The sequence below is a fragment of the Cupressus sempervirens genome, chromosome 8 (genome assembly GCF_028749045.1).
Source record: "Cupressus sempervirens isolate cs-2001-9-10 chromosome 8, ASM2874904v1, whole genome shotgun sequence".
NCBI lineage: Eukaryota > Viridiplantae > Streptophyta > Pinopsida > Cupressales > Cupressaceae > Cupressus > Cupressus sempervirens.
In genome coordinates this window covers 762,439,827-762,453,663 of record NC_143125.1, presented here as the reverse complement: position 1 = coordinate 762,453,663, position 13,837 = coordinate 762,439,827, and the positions used below count along the sequence as shown (strand labels likewise).

Below are 13,837 nucleotides of genomic sequence, written 5' to 3'. Positions count from 1 at the left end.
GCTCATCTTTAAAAAACTTTTAAAAAATCTATTATAAAAAATTAATAGAAAAATAACATGAGAAAAATAGAAAAATTAAAATTAATAAATAAATAAAATTAAAAAAACTAAAAACTAAAGTAATTTAAAGTATATCAACTTATATATATATGAAAAAAAAATCATTAAAAAAAATTCTATAGGAAAATCTATTACGGAAAATCATAAAATCGAGGAAGGGCTGACAATAGTTTTGGAGGAACTTTCTCACATATAGTCTATCGATTGAAATATTAAAAACTAAAATACATGACAGAGGATTCTTGAATTTCTTCCAACAATAAATCAAGGGAACACTGCCTTTTAATTTTTGAATTTTTTACTAAAGAAAATACAAATAAACTTCGATAAATTACCAACTAACCAATCACAAAATCAAAATTCGAATATCATAATTCATTTTTAAAATCAAACCTTAGAAACTACATTTGCTTTAACAGAAGTATTGTCTTATATACGACAGAGACTATTAATTACAAATTAAGCATTTGGTTGTTCAACAAAGTTGTTTGGATAAGAAAATTTTGACAGGATTCCCGAGAGTCGATACTGAACACTTAAAAGATCCTTGAAACTCTAAGGAGAAAAACAACTAAACACGACGTTCAGATAAATCTCTAATAAATCTCGTTTCTTTAGTCTCTTTGATGGCAGGCCCCACACTCACCAAATGTATTTGATAGATCAATTTCCTCAGCTTGAGAACGACAGACACAGGGTCTGCTTCTCCAAATACAGTTAGCAAATTTACCGTACTGTCTACGGCAACAGCGTCCACCCCTGCAAAACAGATATTCTCCATTCATAGTTTATGTAGCGGAATGAATCTAAAGATAGGGTATGAAATTGAGAAGGAAAAAGCAGCATACCTTCTAACCCTGCAACTACCTTCATTATCTTTCTAGTACACTTTTCGCAGTGCATATCCCCTTTTAACACAATTTTCTGCGAATATTGATCTAACAGTCAAGACTTTCATACGAATAGAGGAATTAAAGTAATATGTATATGTAAATAGCCAGCTAAAATTACCCGTTGACAGGGAGCCTTAATCGAGTAATAGAACTTCACTCCACGGAAATAGCATTTCAGCAGCACAATCTTGCCCTTCAGCCACTGCAACTCTTTCATTAACGCTTCTGGCAATCTTACACCAGTCAAGTTCTGTAAATCCTCGTATTCAAAGCACCCCAGCAGAGATTCGCCATTGCCATGAACTTCCAAGCTCTCGAGACCAATGGCTTCATAACTGACCTTGTCCTCGGATGGCCAACTTAGTTTAATTTCCCGTAATTGAGAGAGTCCAGTTATATTTGGTAGTCCTTCGATATTGTCGTTGTGGACAAGGTGAAGAACCTCCATTTTATGGCAGCCACTAATATCAGGAGGATCTTGAACCGTCGTACATTCCTCTAATCTTAATTCTTTCAGCTCCCTCAGAACTGAGAAATTGGGAAACCTCACTAAATTTTTTAGACTGGAAAAGTAAACTTCCTTCAACATAGCACAACATGCAAGATCAGGAAGCTTCGTCATACCGCACTCGTAAAGTTCGAGCACGGTCAATTTTGACAAACGTCTAAAACTCGGTAACTCCGTGAGTTCTCCCATATTACACAGTTTTAAAATTTCCAATTCATCACAAAACTCTAAATTTTTGGGCGACGACGAAGCTTTTGGTAAAGTGAGCAGCTCTAGGGTCTTTAAAGAACTTGGCAGATCTATATCTGGACACGACGGCACCGCGTCACATTCCCTCAACAGAATGTTGGAGACTTCGTTACACCCAGTGAGGATGGGTGAGGCGACCATCTGAGGGCAGCTGTCGAGGACGATACCTTGAAGCTCCACGCATCCTCTACAGTCGAGGGGGGCCCTCACTTTATCACACAAATTGAATTGCACTTTCTTCAAATACTGCAGACCATTTACCTTGGGGAACTCTGACAGAGAAGGACAGCGAACATAAATCTCTCTTAGATATAAACAATTGGTAAGATCTCCCAGCTGATTGAGCCCACGGGAGACTGCAATGTCGACCTCAATATGTTGCAACTCTTGGAGGCTGCTTAACTCGGGAAGTTTAAACATTGAATGTACCTCTCTTATCTGAAGCCACGCCAGGTTCAGCAAGTTTTCTATCCCCTCAAGCGCTTCCAGGTCTTTGCAATAGCTTAATGTGACGCTTCTGAGGCTGTCCATCGGACTCAAGTCAAGCTTGCTCATATTCTGCACTTCAATGAGCTGAAGCAGTAATAGCTTTCCAAGGTACTTGGGGGCGATCCTTCGGTACATGCATTGCTCACACTTAGCCAATTCAAATCCTCCATTTTCCTTTGTACTTAACGCGGGTATTCTATGTTGTCTGCCCTTCGACCACAGCCATCTACCCATTTCTTTTGCTTTGCTCTCCGCGAACTCAATGTATAGGTCGTGTATGCGAATTTTAGGTTCAATTTCTTCAATAAAAGCCTTCTGTCGCAGATCCTCAACCTGAAACCATAACCAACTATGCTTTAAGCCCTTGTCTGTTTTCCAATTAAGAAACCCAAATCACAAAATTGAAAAAAAACCTTAAAACAATTTGTTCGACTCACAGCTTTCACAATATACGGGATCTCTTTGTTGCAAATTATTGCCATCCACTCGGTAACTTTGTTGGGAGACATTCCGTGAAGCTTATATACGGTGAGCAGCATGAATATGGTGCGGTACTCGGAACACATATCATCAAAATCTTGGAGCAGCAAAGCAAACAGAATGTCCAAACCATCACCGTGGCGATCTACCTCGTCGACCCATTTTGTCAAATTCCGACCATATTTACGAGACAGGTGGACCCCAAAAGCTTTTAAAGCCAACGGATGAAATGTTTGAGTCCGCTGTTTGAACGGATGAAATATTTGAGTGCTCTCTTCGAACGAACATCTTCTTGCATATTTCAGAGCAAGGCCTCTCTCCTCTGCCCCAAGAGTTGACTCTGCAACAGATGCCCTTTCCAACAAGATGCGTATGGCCTCTTCCGCTTCAAGCATTGGGACGCGCATGCACGATCGCGAGTCTACATTGAAATGCTTTTCTAGAACATCTACACTCCGAGCGGTCAAAAGGATCCAGCTGTTTTGTCCCCATTCTGCCTTGAGATAATACGTCACTTCTTCAAAGCTCTCCTCTGTGACATTGTCGAGAACCGACAATACCCTCTGGTCCTTCACTCTTCCACGCAGCTCAACTTGTGCCTGTAAAAATAGCAGAATAATTACACGCCGTGTTATCACGTCTCTTTGTTCAGGGTCTCTGTAACACCAAAGTTTAAAAAATAATTCTACAGGGAATGGAAGAAGGTCCTTTAAATAAATTTGAAACATATATATTCGTTCACCTGATCTTTTTCTCTCAGTCTTTGGTGATGAGATTCGGGGCAGTGAGTGAGACAGTGCAGGGCATGTTTAATTCTTTCGAGTGAATCGCCTCTAGAAAATTCCAGATGGCACACTTTACCTTCAAATTCCCCCAATTCAAAATTGCAGAAAGCCTTGCCAAGTGTAGTTTTTCCCTGGCCCATTATTCCATACAATCCTGCAATTTTGATTCCATCTTTGTTGGGGTGAACACTGCTGAAGAAAGTTGCTAGCTCCTACGACCAATAATATATAGAATACATAAAGCGTATGTACACGTGTGTGACCATACAACAAAAGAAAAAGAAAGGATTCATATTAAAGAAACTGAGAATAGTGTATGTAATATGTGGTTTCACCTGACACAATCGAGCTTCTCCTTGAATAGCACTGACATAATACCTTGGCCGGGGTGATGGATGGATACGCCAGATTTCTTTCACTATGTCATCTCTAAATTTCACTTCGTCACCACCTTCACTGAACTTCAACCCAATAATTGGCCTTACTGCTTTCAGAGCTTTCTCCCATTTGCCTCGCCTTTCCTCGGAAGTCTCCAACTTTGTCCACTTGGCATTGTCTGCAGTAATATTTTTAAGATCTTCCGGTGAAATTTTGAAGAACAAGGGTAGAATTTTGAGATTTGGATTTGTGCGAGTTCCGTGTTTGGCTTCCACGAAGGCAGAGAGTTCGTTCATTGGCCACTTTGATTCTAGGAATTCCACAGACAGAAGTAAAACTGCTACTTTGCATGTCGTAGTGGCTTCAAATATATGAGGGGGGAATTCTTCTCCAACTGGTAAACTTTCAGGGTCTTGATCAAAGAAGCAGGACACACCCTGGTTTGTGAGGTCTCTGTACAGCTGCCTGACAAAGTTTTTCTGCTTACCACTGTGACTCAGAAACACACCAAACTTGTGGGCGTCCTCACTGTTCGCAGAAGTAATGAGTGAGTTTTAATGTTGGATTGCTTTGGCAGATATCAAAAAGTTCAAATAAAATACTTCTCACCTAGCTTGGGAGCACTCGTTTGTGCGTGAACTCGTACTGGTGTCCATCTGGTCCATCGGGACCATATCGCTCATATTCCTTCGCATTACAAATTGGAGATAGATCAGGTCCATGCATGGATAAAAGAACTACCGAAGTCTAACACTTAAACGTTAGGGTTTTAAGTTCTATTTTTAAGTGGTTGTAAGATTTATTATTTTTAAGTGGTTGTAAGATTTATGAGAATTTCTTTTTTCTAGGTTGTATGATTAACTGGGATTTCTTGTTGAAATAAATATGTTTCTATTTTTTAAATCTGTAAGACTGTCAAATTAAAAGAGATGATAAGAATTACAGAGTAAGTAAGTAAGTAAGTGAGTTTTATAGTCCACGACACTATGCCATAGTTTATACTAAGAATGAAATGTCCATTCGATAAGAAATTAATGTTAAACCATTTTAATGAAAATAAATAAATAAATATATTTTACTTAACAAAAGAGACAGGGGAGAAGAAAAAATATTTTAAGAATATCAAAATATAAAATAATAATAATAATAATAATAAAGGTTCTAAATAAATGATCCAAAAGCAAATACAAGCTAAAACTAAAACTAAAGATTTAAATAAGAGAAAAAAATGAAAATATAAGAAAACAAAGTAAAGTAAAATGGAAGAGAGTGGGAGGTTAAAACAAAACTAAAGCTATTTCAAAATTAAACAATATAAAAAAAGTTATAACAACAAATAAAAATCTGGCACAATAGAATTTACGTATAACTTTCACTAAAAATCTGGCACATAATAGAATTTATGCGCAACTTTCACTCTCTTTCATAAATTATGAAAACCTCTATTGTATTAGAAGGAAGAACATGCTAAGGTTTGAGATAAAGTTGTTTCGTTCCAGATAAAACATTTGAAAAATGAGGTAGCAGTTAGAGACCTTACCTAAATGCGCAGCCTTACTGCTAGTTTGTAAGATCAGCTCTGCTATGTATCCTTTAATGGTTTATTGAAAAAAACAAAAGGATTCACGCAGCTTAATACAGTTATTAAAAGGAATCTTAATTTTATCTCTGCCACGGTTCCACGAATCTGACAAGGTGCTGTGAAGGGTACTTAATATCAGAGGTCTGATGTATATAAAGTATTTTTTGTTTTGGGTATCTTAGCGATTCACAATCTCGATCGACACTTTTGTCAACATAATCATGAGACTAACTCTCTAGCGAATTCATGTAAATGGTAACTAATAACCAATAAACCCCGCTCTACCGTTTACCATATCTTCACCAAATACATATCAAATCATGACCCAAAGAAATTTTAATCTACTTCCCTCAGGCACAACTGTTTATAACTGTAAAGGTTAATGAAAAAGGTCACCGTGCAAGGGTTTTGCAAGAAAATGAGTAAGCAGCATACCTCTGATAACGGCTATTAGTGCGTTGATATTTCCTTTGATAACGGCTATTTGTACCTTGATATTTTTGATGAAGCTCCATTCAGTATCATCATCATCTTCAACTGAGTTCTCTAGCCCTTCGTTTCCTATCATGGCTTATCTCAAATGCTCTACACCAATTGAACAAAACCTCCTCCTCCACTTGAACAATGCCAATTTATTCAAGACAAACAGGGGTTTCTGTGACTGTCCTGAATAAAGAGGAGAGCGCCCAGAAAAGAAAACCCCAAAGACACAAACTTCTGTGAGAGTGGAGGCACGTTTCTCAGCAAATGTGGGTGGGCCCACTAGTTAAGGTAGATGTGAGAAATTTAGTGGAAAATATCTCGTCTACCATCTTCATGTTAATTCAGTGAGATTCCCGCGTTTTAGATTCCTTCTTTGGTATGCTTTACAGCTGTCCTTGCGCACATTTGAGATAGAGCCATTAATGGGAATTGAAAAACCTCTCGAGCACATGGGTGTTTGATGATGTTACCGAGTTTAGGATAAGATTTTCTTCATACTACTTTAAACCTTTCCTGAAATTTGATGGTCATATTCTCCGTTTTTCCACTTTTGAGCCTTATACGAAAACTTGTTGGACTTATTGATTGATAGGTTAAATTTTTACAAAACCCTCAATATAATACCTAATTTTATTTATAAATAGTCAAAAGTTGTTTTAGACAATACCAAAACATAAGGTTAGAAACTTTCTTTGGTTAACATATATTACTAAGGTTTGTAAACTTAATATTATTTTATAAAACATATAAATTTAGAAACTTTTAGATTCAAATTTTTTGTAAGTTTTACTAATTTAAGTTATACTGATTAAATATTAAAATTTATTAGAATTATTAAATTCCTAAAAACAAAATAATCAATATTTATTATAAAAATGTAAAATGAAAGGTATTATCATGACCAAACCGTCATAAAAGAATACTCATGACTACAGGCCGTCAAATTCCAAGCCTGCTCTAAACTAGTGTTATGTTTCTTTTATAAAAATAATAATAAATAAATAAATAAGTTTGTTATAGAGTTGGCCTAGTGGTGATTCATTGTACTCTCGAAAGAGAGGTCACAAGTTCAAATCCCATTGTGGGGTAGGGTATGTATGCCTCATTTGTAGTGCAGTTCTTCACGCAAATAAGTCAAGCTCAAATATTTAAATTTTTGACATAATTTATTAATGAATATTTGTTTACACTTTAATCATAATTAATTTTATTCCCTTCCCCCCCCCTCCCCCCCCCCCCCAATTTCTAGCACGTGTGAAAGGTGTGTTTATTTAAGAAAATTTCACAAATTAAGAATTTTGAGGTCAGAACTATTCAAATCCTTTTGGAGGAGAGAAGCATGAATCTTCTCCTATGAATGCTTCTATTGTCATTTAAATATAAGTAAAAATTCATAGCATACATCAATTTAAAAATATGAAATGGATAGTATATATATATATATATATATATAAAAACACAATATTAATTATAAACAAATTCTTAATTTTGTGTATCATGAATGAATAAAATATTTTAACTTAAAGATTTTGTACAATTATTAAATAAATATAATTTTGTTAGAAAGAGTAATGTTATATTAAAAAATTTATTTAAAGCTATAATGAAAAACTATTTTATATTTTAATCAATGACAAGAGCTCTAATAGAGCCTGAGTCCCTCCTTTTGGTTTGATAGTTAAGTCATAGTTATGAATAGGAAAAAGTATATATATATATATATATATATATATATATATATATATATATATATATATATATATATATATATATATATATATATATATAAACAAAATCAACTGAAAGAATAAATGTCAATTTTATGATTAATGTTATCAAAACAAAGGTTGTTCAATCAATCTTCATCCAAGAAGAGGACAATGCATGTGAATCAGTTTTAAATCTCTATGGTTTTATGAATCTAGGGAAGTATAGTTATGGTAGCAATGTGCAAATACAAATATCTCTCTTTGTATTGATTCGTGCAAGCAATGGTATTTCTGCTTTAGATGTTGACTTTACAGAATAACTAGTTTGAAGCTCTATATCTTTGTTATTGATATGATGCCTATTGCTTCTGTTGTGTTTTGTTGTTCCACCAAATAATCTTGATCTATATGGAAAGAAGAAAATAATGTCCAATGCTAGGATATGGTAATGAATAACTAATTATGTTATTTTATTCAATGATCCCCCATTGGTAATGAGTATTGATACATCTTTAAGTATGAGGATGAAAGAAGGGAAGAATGTGTCTCTTCACAATAACCCTAATACTAGGCTTTCCATCATAGCTTTACAAATTGAACCATTGTTCATTTTGTAATTAGTCTAATATTCTTAAAAACCTGCCATGTGTAAACATGTAGATGGATTGTTAGTTAATATGTGCCGAGAAGTCAGTTCATTTTCTGAATTGTACATTATATCTCCTGTCATGTTATCTCTATATCTGTCATTAATTGTAGACTTGATACATAGCTTCCTACTAATTATTAATAAGGTTCTATGCAAATTTAATACCTTTTCAAAGGATATCAATTAGATGCATTTTTGGAATGGTGAATATTATTCCAATGATTGTTGCTAGGAGATGTTGCTATAAATGTTTCCCTGACAAATATCAGATCCATCATGATCCAAATACCTCTTCATATATGATCATCCAATGCATGTTTGATGATTGACTCTTAAATTGTTACTTTACTCCCACTTTTATTTTTATATGCTCAAGACTATCAAAATTTAGAATGATTGTTGTGCAATTGTAAATATGAAGGAGAACATATGCAATACTATTGGTAGTTGTTAAATTGGTTGAATTGTCCATAGATTTCATCACTTTCCTTATTCTTTTCTCCTCAGGATTGTAGTGATATTATGTTTCATCTTTCCATGACTCAGTGTCCAAGATAAATAATTGATATTATTAATTGTAACTATATGTTCTCACTGAGTTACTCACGTTCGATGATATTGTACTTTCCCGCCTATGTTTTCCTGTGTTTTAACCTTTATTACATAATTAAGATTTTTGTTATCTCTTGTTAGAATTATTGTTTTTACTTTCCTTATGATCATCTATTTATTCTCCTCTCTTGTTCCTATACATTTGCAAGCTAGGCTCTAATATTGCTTTAAGTTAAGTGATGCAAGAGCATCTAGTGGTGTAAGGGCAATCCTGTGTCACCCAAAAAAATATGCTTAGAAATAGTTTCTGTTTCTTGTGTTTTCATTTTTGGATACCCATTTGGGTCAAATAAATGTTCCAACTCTCATAGTTTCACTATTAGTGTTCTGGGTCAGAGTTTTTAAGCACCTTGGAATTCGTGAAAATGCCTTAAAAAGGGGATTGCGTAATTGAGCCATAATTATGGTGAATTAGAAGGTGTAAATTGGATGGATGATTATAATTGTAATTTAGAACACTCCATAAAAAGAATCAGGTCAAAAGGCTTGCTTTGAAAGTTATTGCAGTTTTTTAGTTTCTAGAGACCTCCTAAGAATGCTTCAAAGCTAGGTTTGAGGCACTAAATGACCTCGTATGGGCCTGAAAAGTGGGGGATGTGAAAAGATTTTCCATAGGGCTATAGAGCACTCCAAGAGCTTTCTATAAATGTAAACGTTTTGTCAATTAAAGCTATGGTTCAAAAGTTATGCCTCTTGAAAGTTTGATTACCGTTTCTGGATTCCTCTAATTTTGTGCCAACTTCTAACGTGACTTCTAGAGCCTTCTATTTTGACGGTGGATGCCAACTAGCACTTTCTAGAATATATTCCTAATCCTTATCCCTTTGGAGTCTATTTAAGAATATTTTTGACTTTGTAAAAATTAGTTCAAAGTGGAGTTTGAGAGAAGGTACTGGAAGAAGAAATTATCTCTAGATTTATACTATTGTAAGCCCATAGGGCATGTTTGGAGTCTATTTTCTCTGTACTAAGTGTACTAGCACATTTACATAATTAATAAAAATTCCCTTTTCCTATTGTGTCCATTCTGGTCTTGGGTCATGTCCCCATCAAGTGGGATCAGAGTGGGTTTTCCTAAGTGTATAGATAGAGGGCCAACTATGAGACAGTTTGCACCAAGACTATGTGTTTGTGGGTTTGAGTTAAGAAGATGCCTCCACGAAGAGAGCATGGTGGAAGGGCCAAAGCTATTAATCTTGAGGAGGTTAGAGTCCTCCAAAGGTAGGTTCAAGCGTTGTAGGAGGAGCTTCATAGAGGAACGAATGTTGCCGCAGGCAATGAAAGTGAGGAAGACAATGAAGAAGAAGAAATTGGACAAGAAGGGGAAGGTGAAGGGGAAGTTCTGAATAAGGTAGAGGAGAGGCTTTTTAGGGCCATTACTAAGTTTATAAAAAGACCTACAATTGATGTGGGTTTATTTTCAAAAAAATTGAAACTAGATGAGTTGATCGACTGGATCAATGAACTAGAGGAGTACTTTGAGTATGAGGATATCAGGGACCCAGATAGGGTTAAGTTTGCAAAGGCAAAACTAAAAGGCCATGCCAAAATCTGGTGGCAAGAGGTTCAACTGGAAAGAAATAAAAGAGGAAAGGAGAAGATCACAAGGTGAGATCGCATGGTGGACAAACTAAAGAAGTAGTTCATTCTTGTTGACTATGAACTTGATTTGTTTAAGAAGATGCAAGGGTTAAAGCAAGCAAGAAAATCAGTCCAGGAATATACAGAGGAGTTTTATTGACTTCTTATTACGAAAGAGCATGGAAAAGAAAATAAGGAGAAGGTTTCCCATTACTTCAGTGGGTTACGACCTAGCATTCAAGAGGAGTTAAGTCTGGTTAGAATGACCAGTGTTGAAGAAGCATACCAGTTTGTCCTGTGAGTTGAAGAGAAGCTAAATAAAAGGTTTGAAGGGAGACAAAGAGGGCATGGTCAAGGAGGAAGGGGTAGTGGTAGGTCATTTGGAGGCCAAAATGAGACCCAGAAGAAAAATGAATATATGGGTACTAGCAGAAACCAAACGAATGAGGGTTTTAACTACTCTCGTGATCAAAAATTTGGAGATCAAAGAGGAATAGGTAGAGGACATGGACAAGGATTAGGAAGAAAAGGCTTTCGTGGTACCTATTTCCATTGCAATAAAGAAGGTCATCATTCCTTTGAAAGCCCTCAATGATACGGAAGGACATATAGGAGAGTTGAGAGTCAAGCTAGGGTTGCTCATGTGGATGAGGATGCACACTCATCACATTCAGAGGATGTAGAAAGAGGAGAGACTCTAGTGAATGAAAGGGTCTTACTAAGTGGTGAGACTGAACTTGGACAAAGGAGGAGTCTATTTCATACCAAGTGCAAGTGCGAGGATAAATGTTGTGATGTGATGATTGATGGTGGCAATACTGACAACTTGGTATCAGAGGAGATGGCCTCTAAGCTAAAGCTCAAGGGGGTGAAACACCACCAACCCTATCAGATTGCTTGGGTGAAAGATGATCATAAGGTCCTGGTAAAAAAAAAATGTTTAGTGAAGTTCAAAATTGGGAGTTACCACGAATAAGTTCTCTGTGATATTATTCCAATGGATGCGTGCCATCTATTGTTGGGAAGACCATGGCAATTTGATAGACATGAAGTACATAATGGTCATGCAAACACATAATCTCTGAAAAAGGATGGAGTTTTCCACAAACTGAAGCCCATGATAAAGGAAGGCAAAAAGGTATGCAACAGTGCAAGGATTTGTCTTGTTGACGGAAGAAAGTTTTTAGATGGCATAAAACATCAACATATGTGTTATGCTTTGATTCCTAGAGAAGATAAGGAAGGTAGTGGTGAAATTCCACTTGAAGTTTCAGATCTATTAAGTGAGTTTAGGGATGTCATCTCTAATAATGTTCCAGAAGGGTTACCACCAGTAAGACAAATTAGTCATCAAATAGATTTAATCCCTAGAGCTAGTTTTCCTAACGAGGCTGCTCATAGGATGACTCCTACTGAAACTAAGGAGCTAAATAGACAGGTTTAGGAGCTATTGAGGAAGAGTTTGATTTGGGAGAGCCTAAGTCCATGTGTAGTACCTACAATACTGGCACCAAAGAAGGATGGAGAATGGAGAATGTGTAAAAACTCTCGAGCTATAAACAAGATAACCATCAAGTATCAGTTTCCTTTGCCAAGGATGGATGATCTTATGGATTGTGTGAGTGGAGCTCAATACCTCACAAAGATAGATCTCAAGAGTGGCTATCACCAGATACGAATTTGACAAGAAGATGAGTGGAAGACTACATTCAAGACCAAGGAGGGTTTCTATGGGTGGTTGGTCATGCCCTTTCGATTGACAAACGCCCCAAGCACCTTCATGCAACTTATGAATGAGGTACTTAAGTAGTTCTTGGGAAAATTTGTTATTGTCTATTTGGATGATATTTTAATTTTTAGCAAGACTTTGGATGAACATTTATTGCACATTCATAGTATCCTTGAAAGGTTGAGGGAAGAGAAACGGTTAATTAATCTAAAGAAGTGTAGTTTTGCTAAAAAGGAGTTAGTCTACTTGGGGTTTGCTGTATCACCTAAAAGTCTCAAAATGGATCCAGAAAAGGTAAAAGCCAGCTTGGAATGGCCTACTCCAAGATCTACTATTGAGGTGAGATCATTTCATGGTCTGGTTAGTTTTTACAAAAAGTTCATTAAGAATTTTAGTGGCATATGTGCACCCCTGACTGACACAATAAGGGGGGATATAAAAGAGTTTAGATGGATTGCAGTAGCTATAGGGAGTTTTGAATTGCTAAAGAAAAATGTGACAAAACAACCTATGTTTGTACTTCCTGATTTTAGTAAGTTGTTCCAAGTGGATTGTGATGCTAGTGACAATGCTATTGGGGTTGTATTGAGCCAAGAAGGTAAGCCTATTGCATATTTTAGTGAAAAATTAAATGATGCAAAGAAGAAGTATTATGTTTATGATTAGGAGTTCTATGCAATAGTTCAGGCCTTAAAGAAATTGAGGCATTATTTATTGCCAAAAGAATTTGTCTTGTATACTAATCACCAGGCATTATAGTACCTAAATAGCCAAGGTAAATTGAACTAGAGGCATATGAAGTGGGTAGAGTTCTTGCAGAGTTATGCATTTGTGTTGAAGCATAGAACTGGAAGGTCTAATAGTGTTGCAAACCCATTAAGCAAGAGACAGATGTTGCTTACAGTAATGCAGGTTGAAGTGGTTGGGTTTGATGAACTCAAGAATCTATACCTTGAGGATCCTGATTTTGCTGAAGCATGGAAGGCTTGTAGAGAGCCTATTACTGTAGATAGAACCAGGTGGCAAGACTATTTGATTCAAGATGGTATGTTGGTCAAGGGCAATCAATTGTGCATTCCAAGGAGTTCCATGAGGGAAAACATGATTAAGAGAAACACAGTGGAGGGATGGCAAGACATTTTGGTTGAGATAAGACCATTGCTATTCTTAGAGAACATTATTTTTTGCCTCAAATGTCATAGGATGTGAAGAAGTTTGTACAAAGTTTTCAGGTATGTCAAGTGGCCAAAGGATTTAGTCACAATATTGGGCTATATAAGCCATTGCTTTTTCCATCAAAGCCATGGGAGGACATAACTAGTATGGATTTTGTTCTTGGATTGCCAAGGACACAAAGGGGTAATGACTTAGTATTTGCAGTGGTTGATTGGTTCTCCAAAATGGGACATTTCATTCCATGCCACAAGACTCACCATGCTATACATATTGCAGATTTTTTTTTTAGAGAGGTGGTTGTTGGCATTATGATTATTTTTTTCATTAGTGACAACACTTACTCAATTCTGAATGCTTACTGAGCATCTAGTGGTTACCTTGTAAGCTTAATAGTTATGCAGTTTACACCGAGCATTCTTGAAACTACTGAGTAAATACAGACAATGTGAAGTCCAGTAGTGTCTACCGAGTTTC

At 36.1% G+C, this 13,837-nt stretch overlaps 1 protein-coding gene across 1 annotated transcript; it reads right to left on the bottom strand.

Moving 5' to 3' along the window:
* Positions 1-411: 411 nt before the first annotated feature.
* On the bottom strand, positions 412-6,135 carry LOC149544657 (uncharacterized). The gene is made up of 8 exons (XM_089795233.1): positions 5,860-6,135; positions 4,452-4,529; positions 3,800-4,370; positions 3,422-3,676; positions 2,637-3,278; positions 1,072-2,532; positions 909-984; positions 412-819 (listed from the first exon to the last, which is right to left on the bottom strand). The coding sequence occupies exons 1-8, from the start codon at positions 5,937-5,939 to the stop codon at positions 632-634; spliced, it is 3,351 nt and encodes a 1,116-aa protein (XP_089651359.1). The 5' UTR covers positions 5,940-6,135; the 3' UTR covers positions 412-631.
* Positions 6,136-13,837: the final 7,702 nt, after the last annotated feature.

Bases quoted from the DNA above. Each gene is read 5' to 3' on its own strand.
- LOC149544657 (XM_089795233.1), bottom strand. From the start codon at position 5,939: ATGGAGCTTCATCAAAAATATCAAGGTACAAATAGCCGTTATCAAAGG. The intron at 3,279-3,421 runs GTGAACGAATAT...CTATTTTTACAG, and splicing joins GACTGAGAGAAAAAGATCAG to GCACAAGTTGAGCTGCGTGG. The intron at 2,533-2,636 runs GTGAGTCGAACA...TTATGGTTTCAG, and splicing joins TCCCGTATATTGTGAAAGCT to GTTGAGGATCTGCGACAGAA.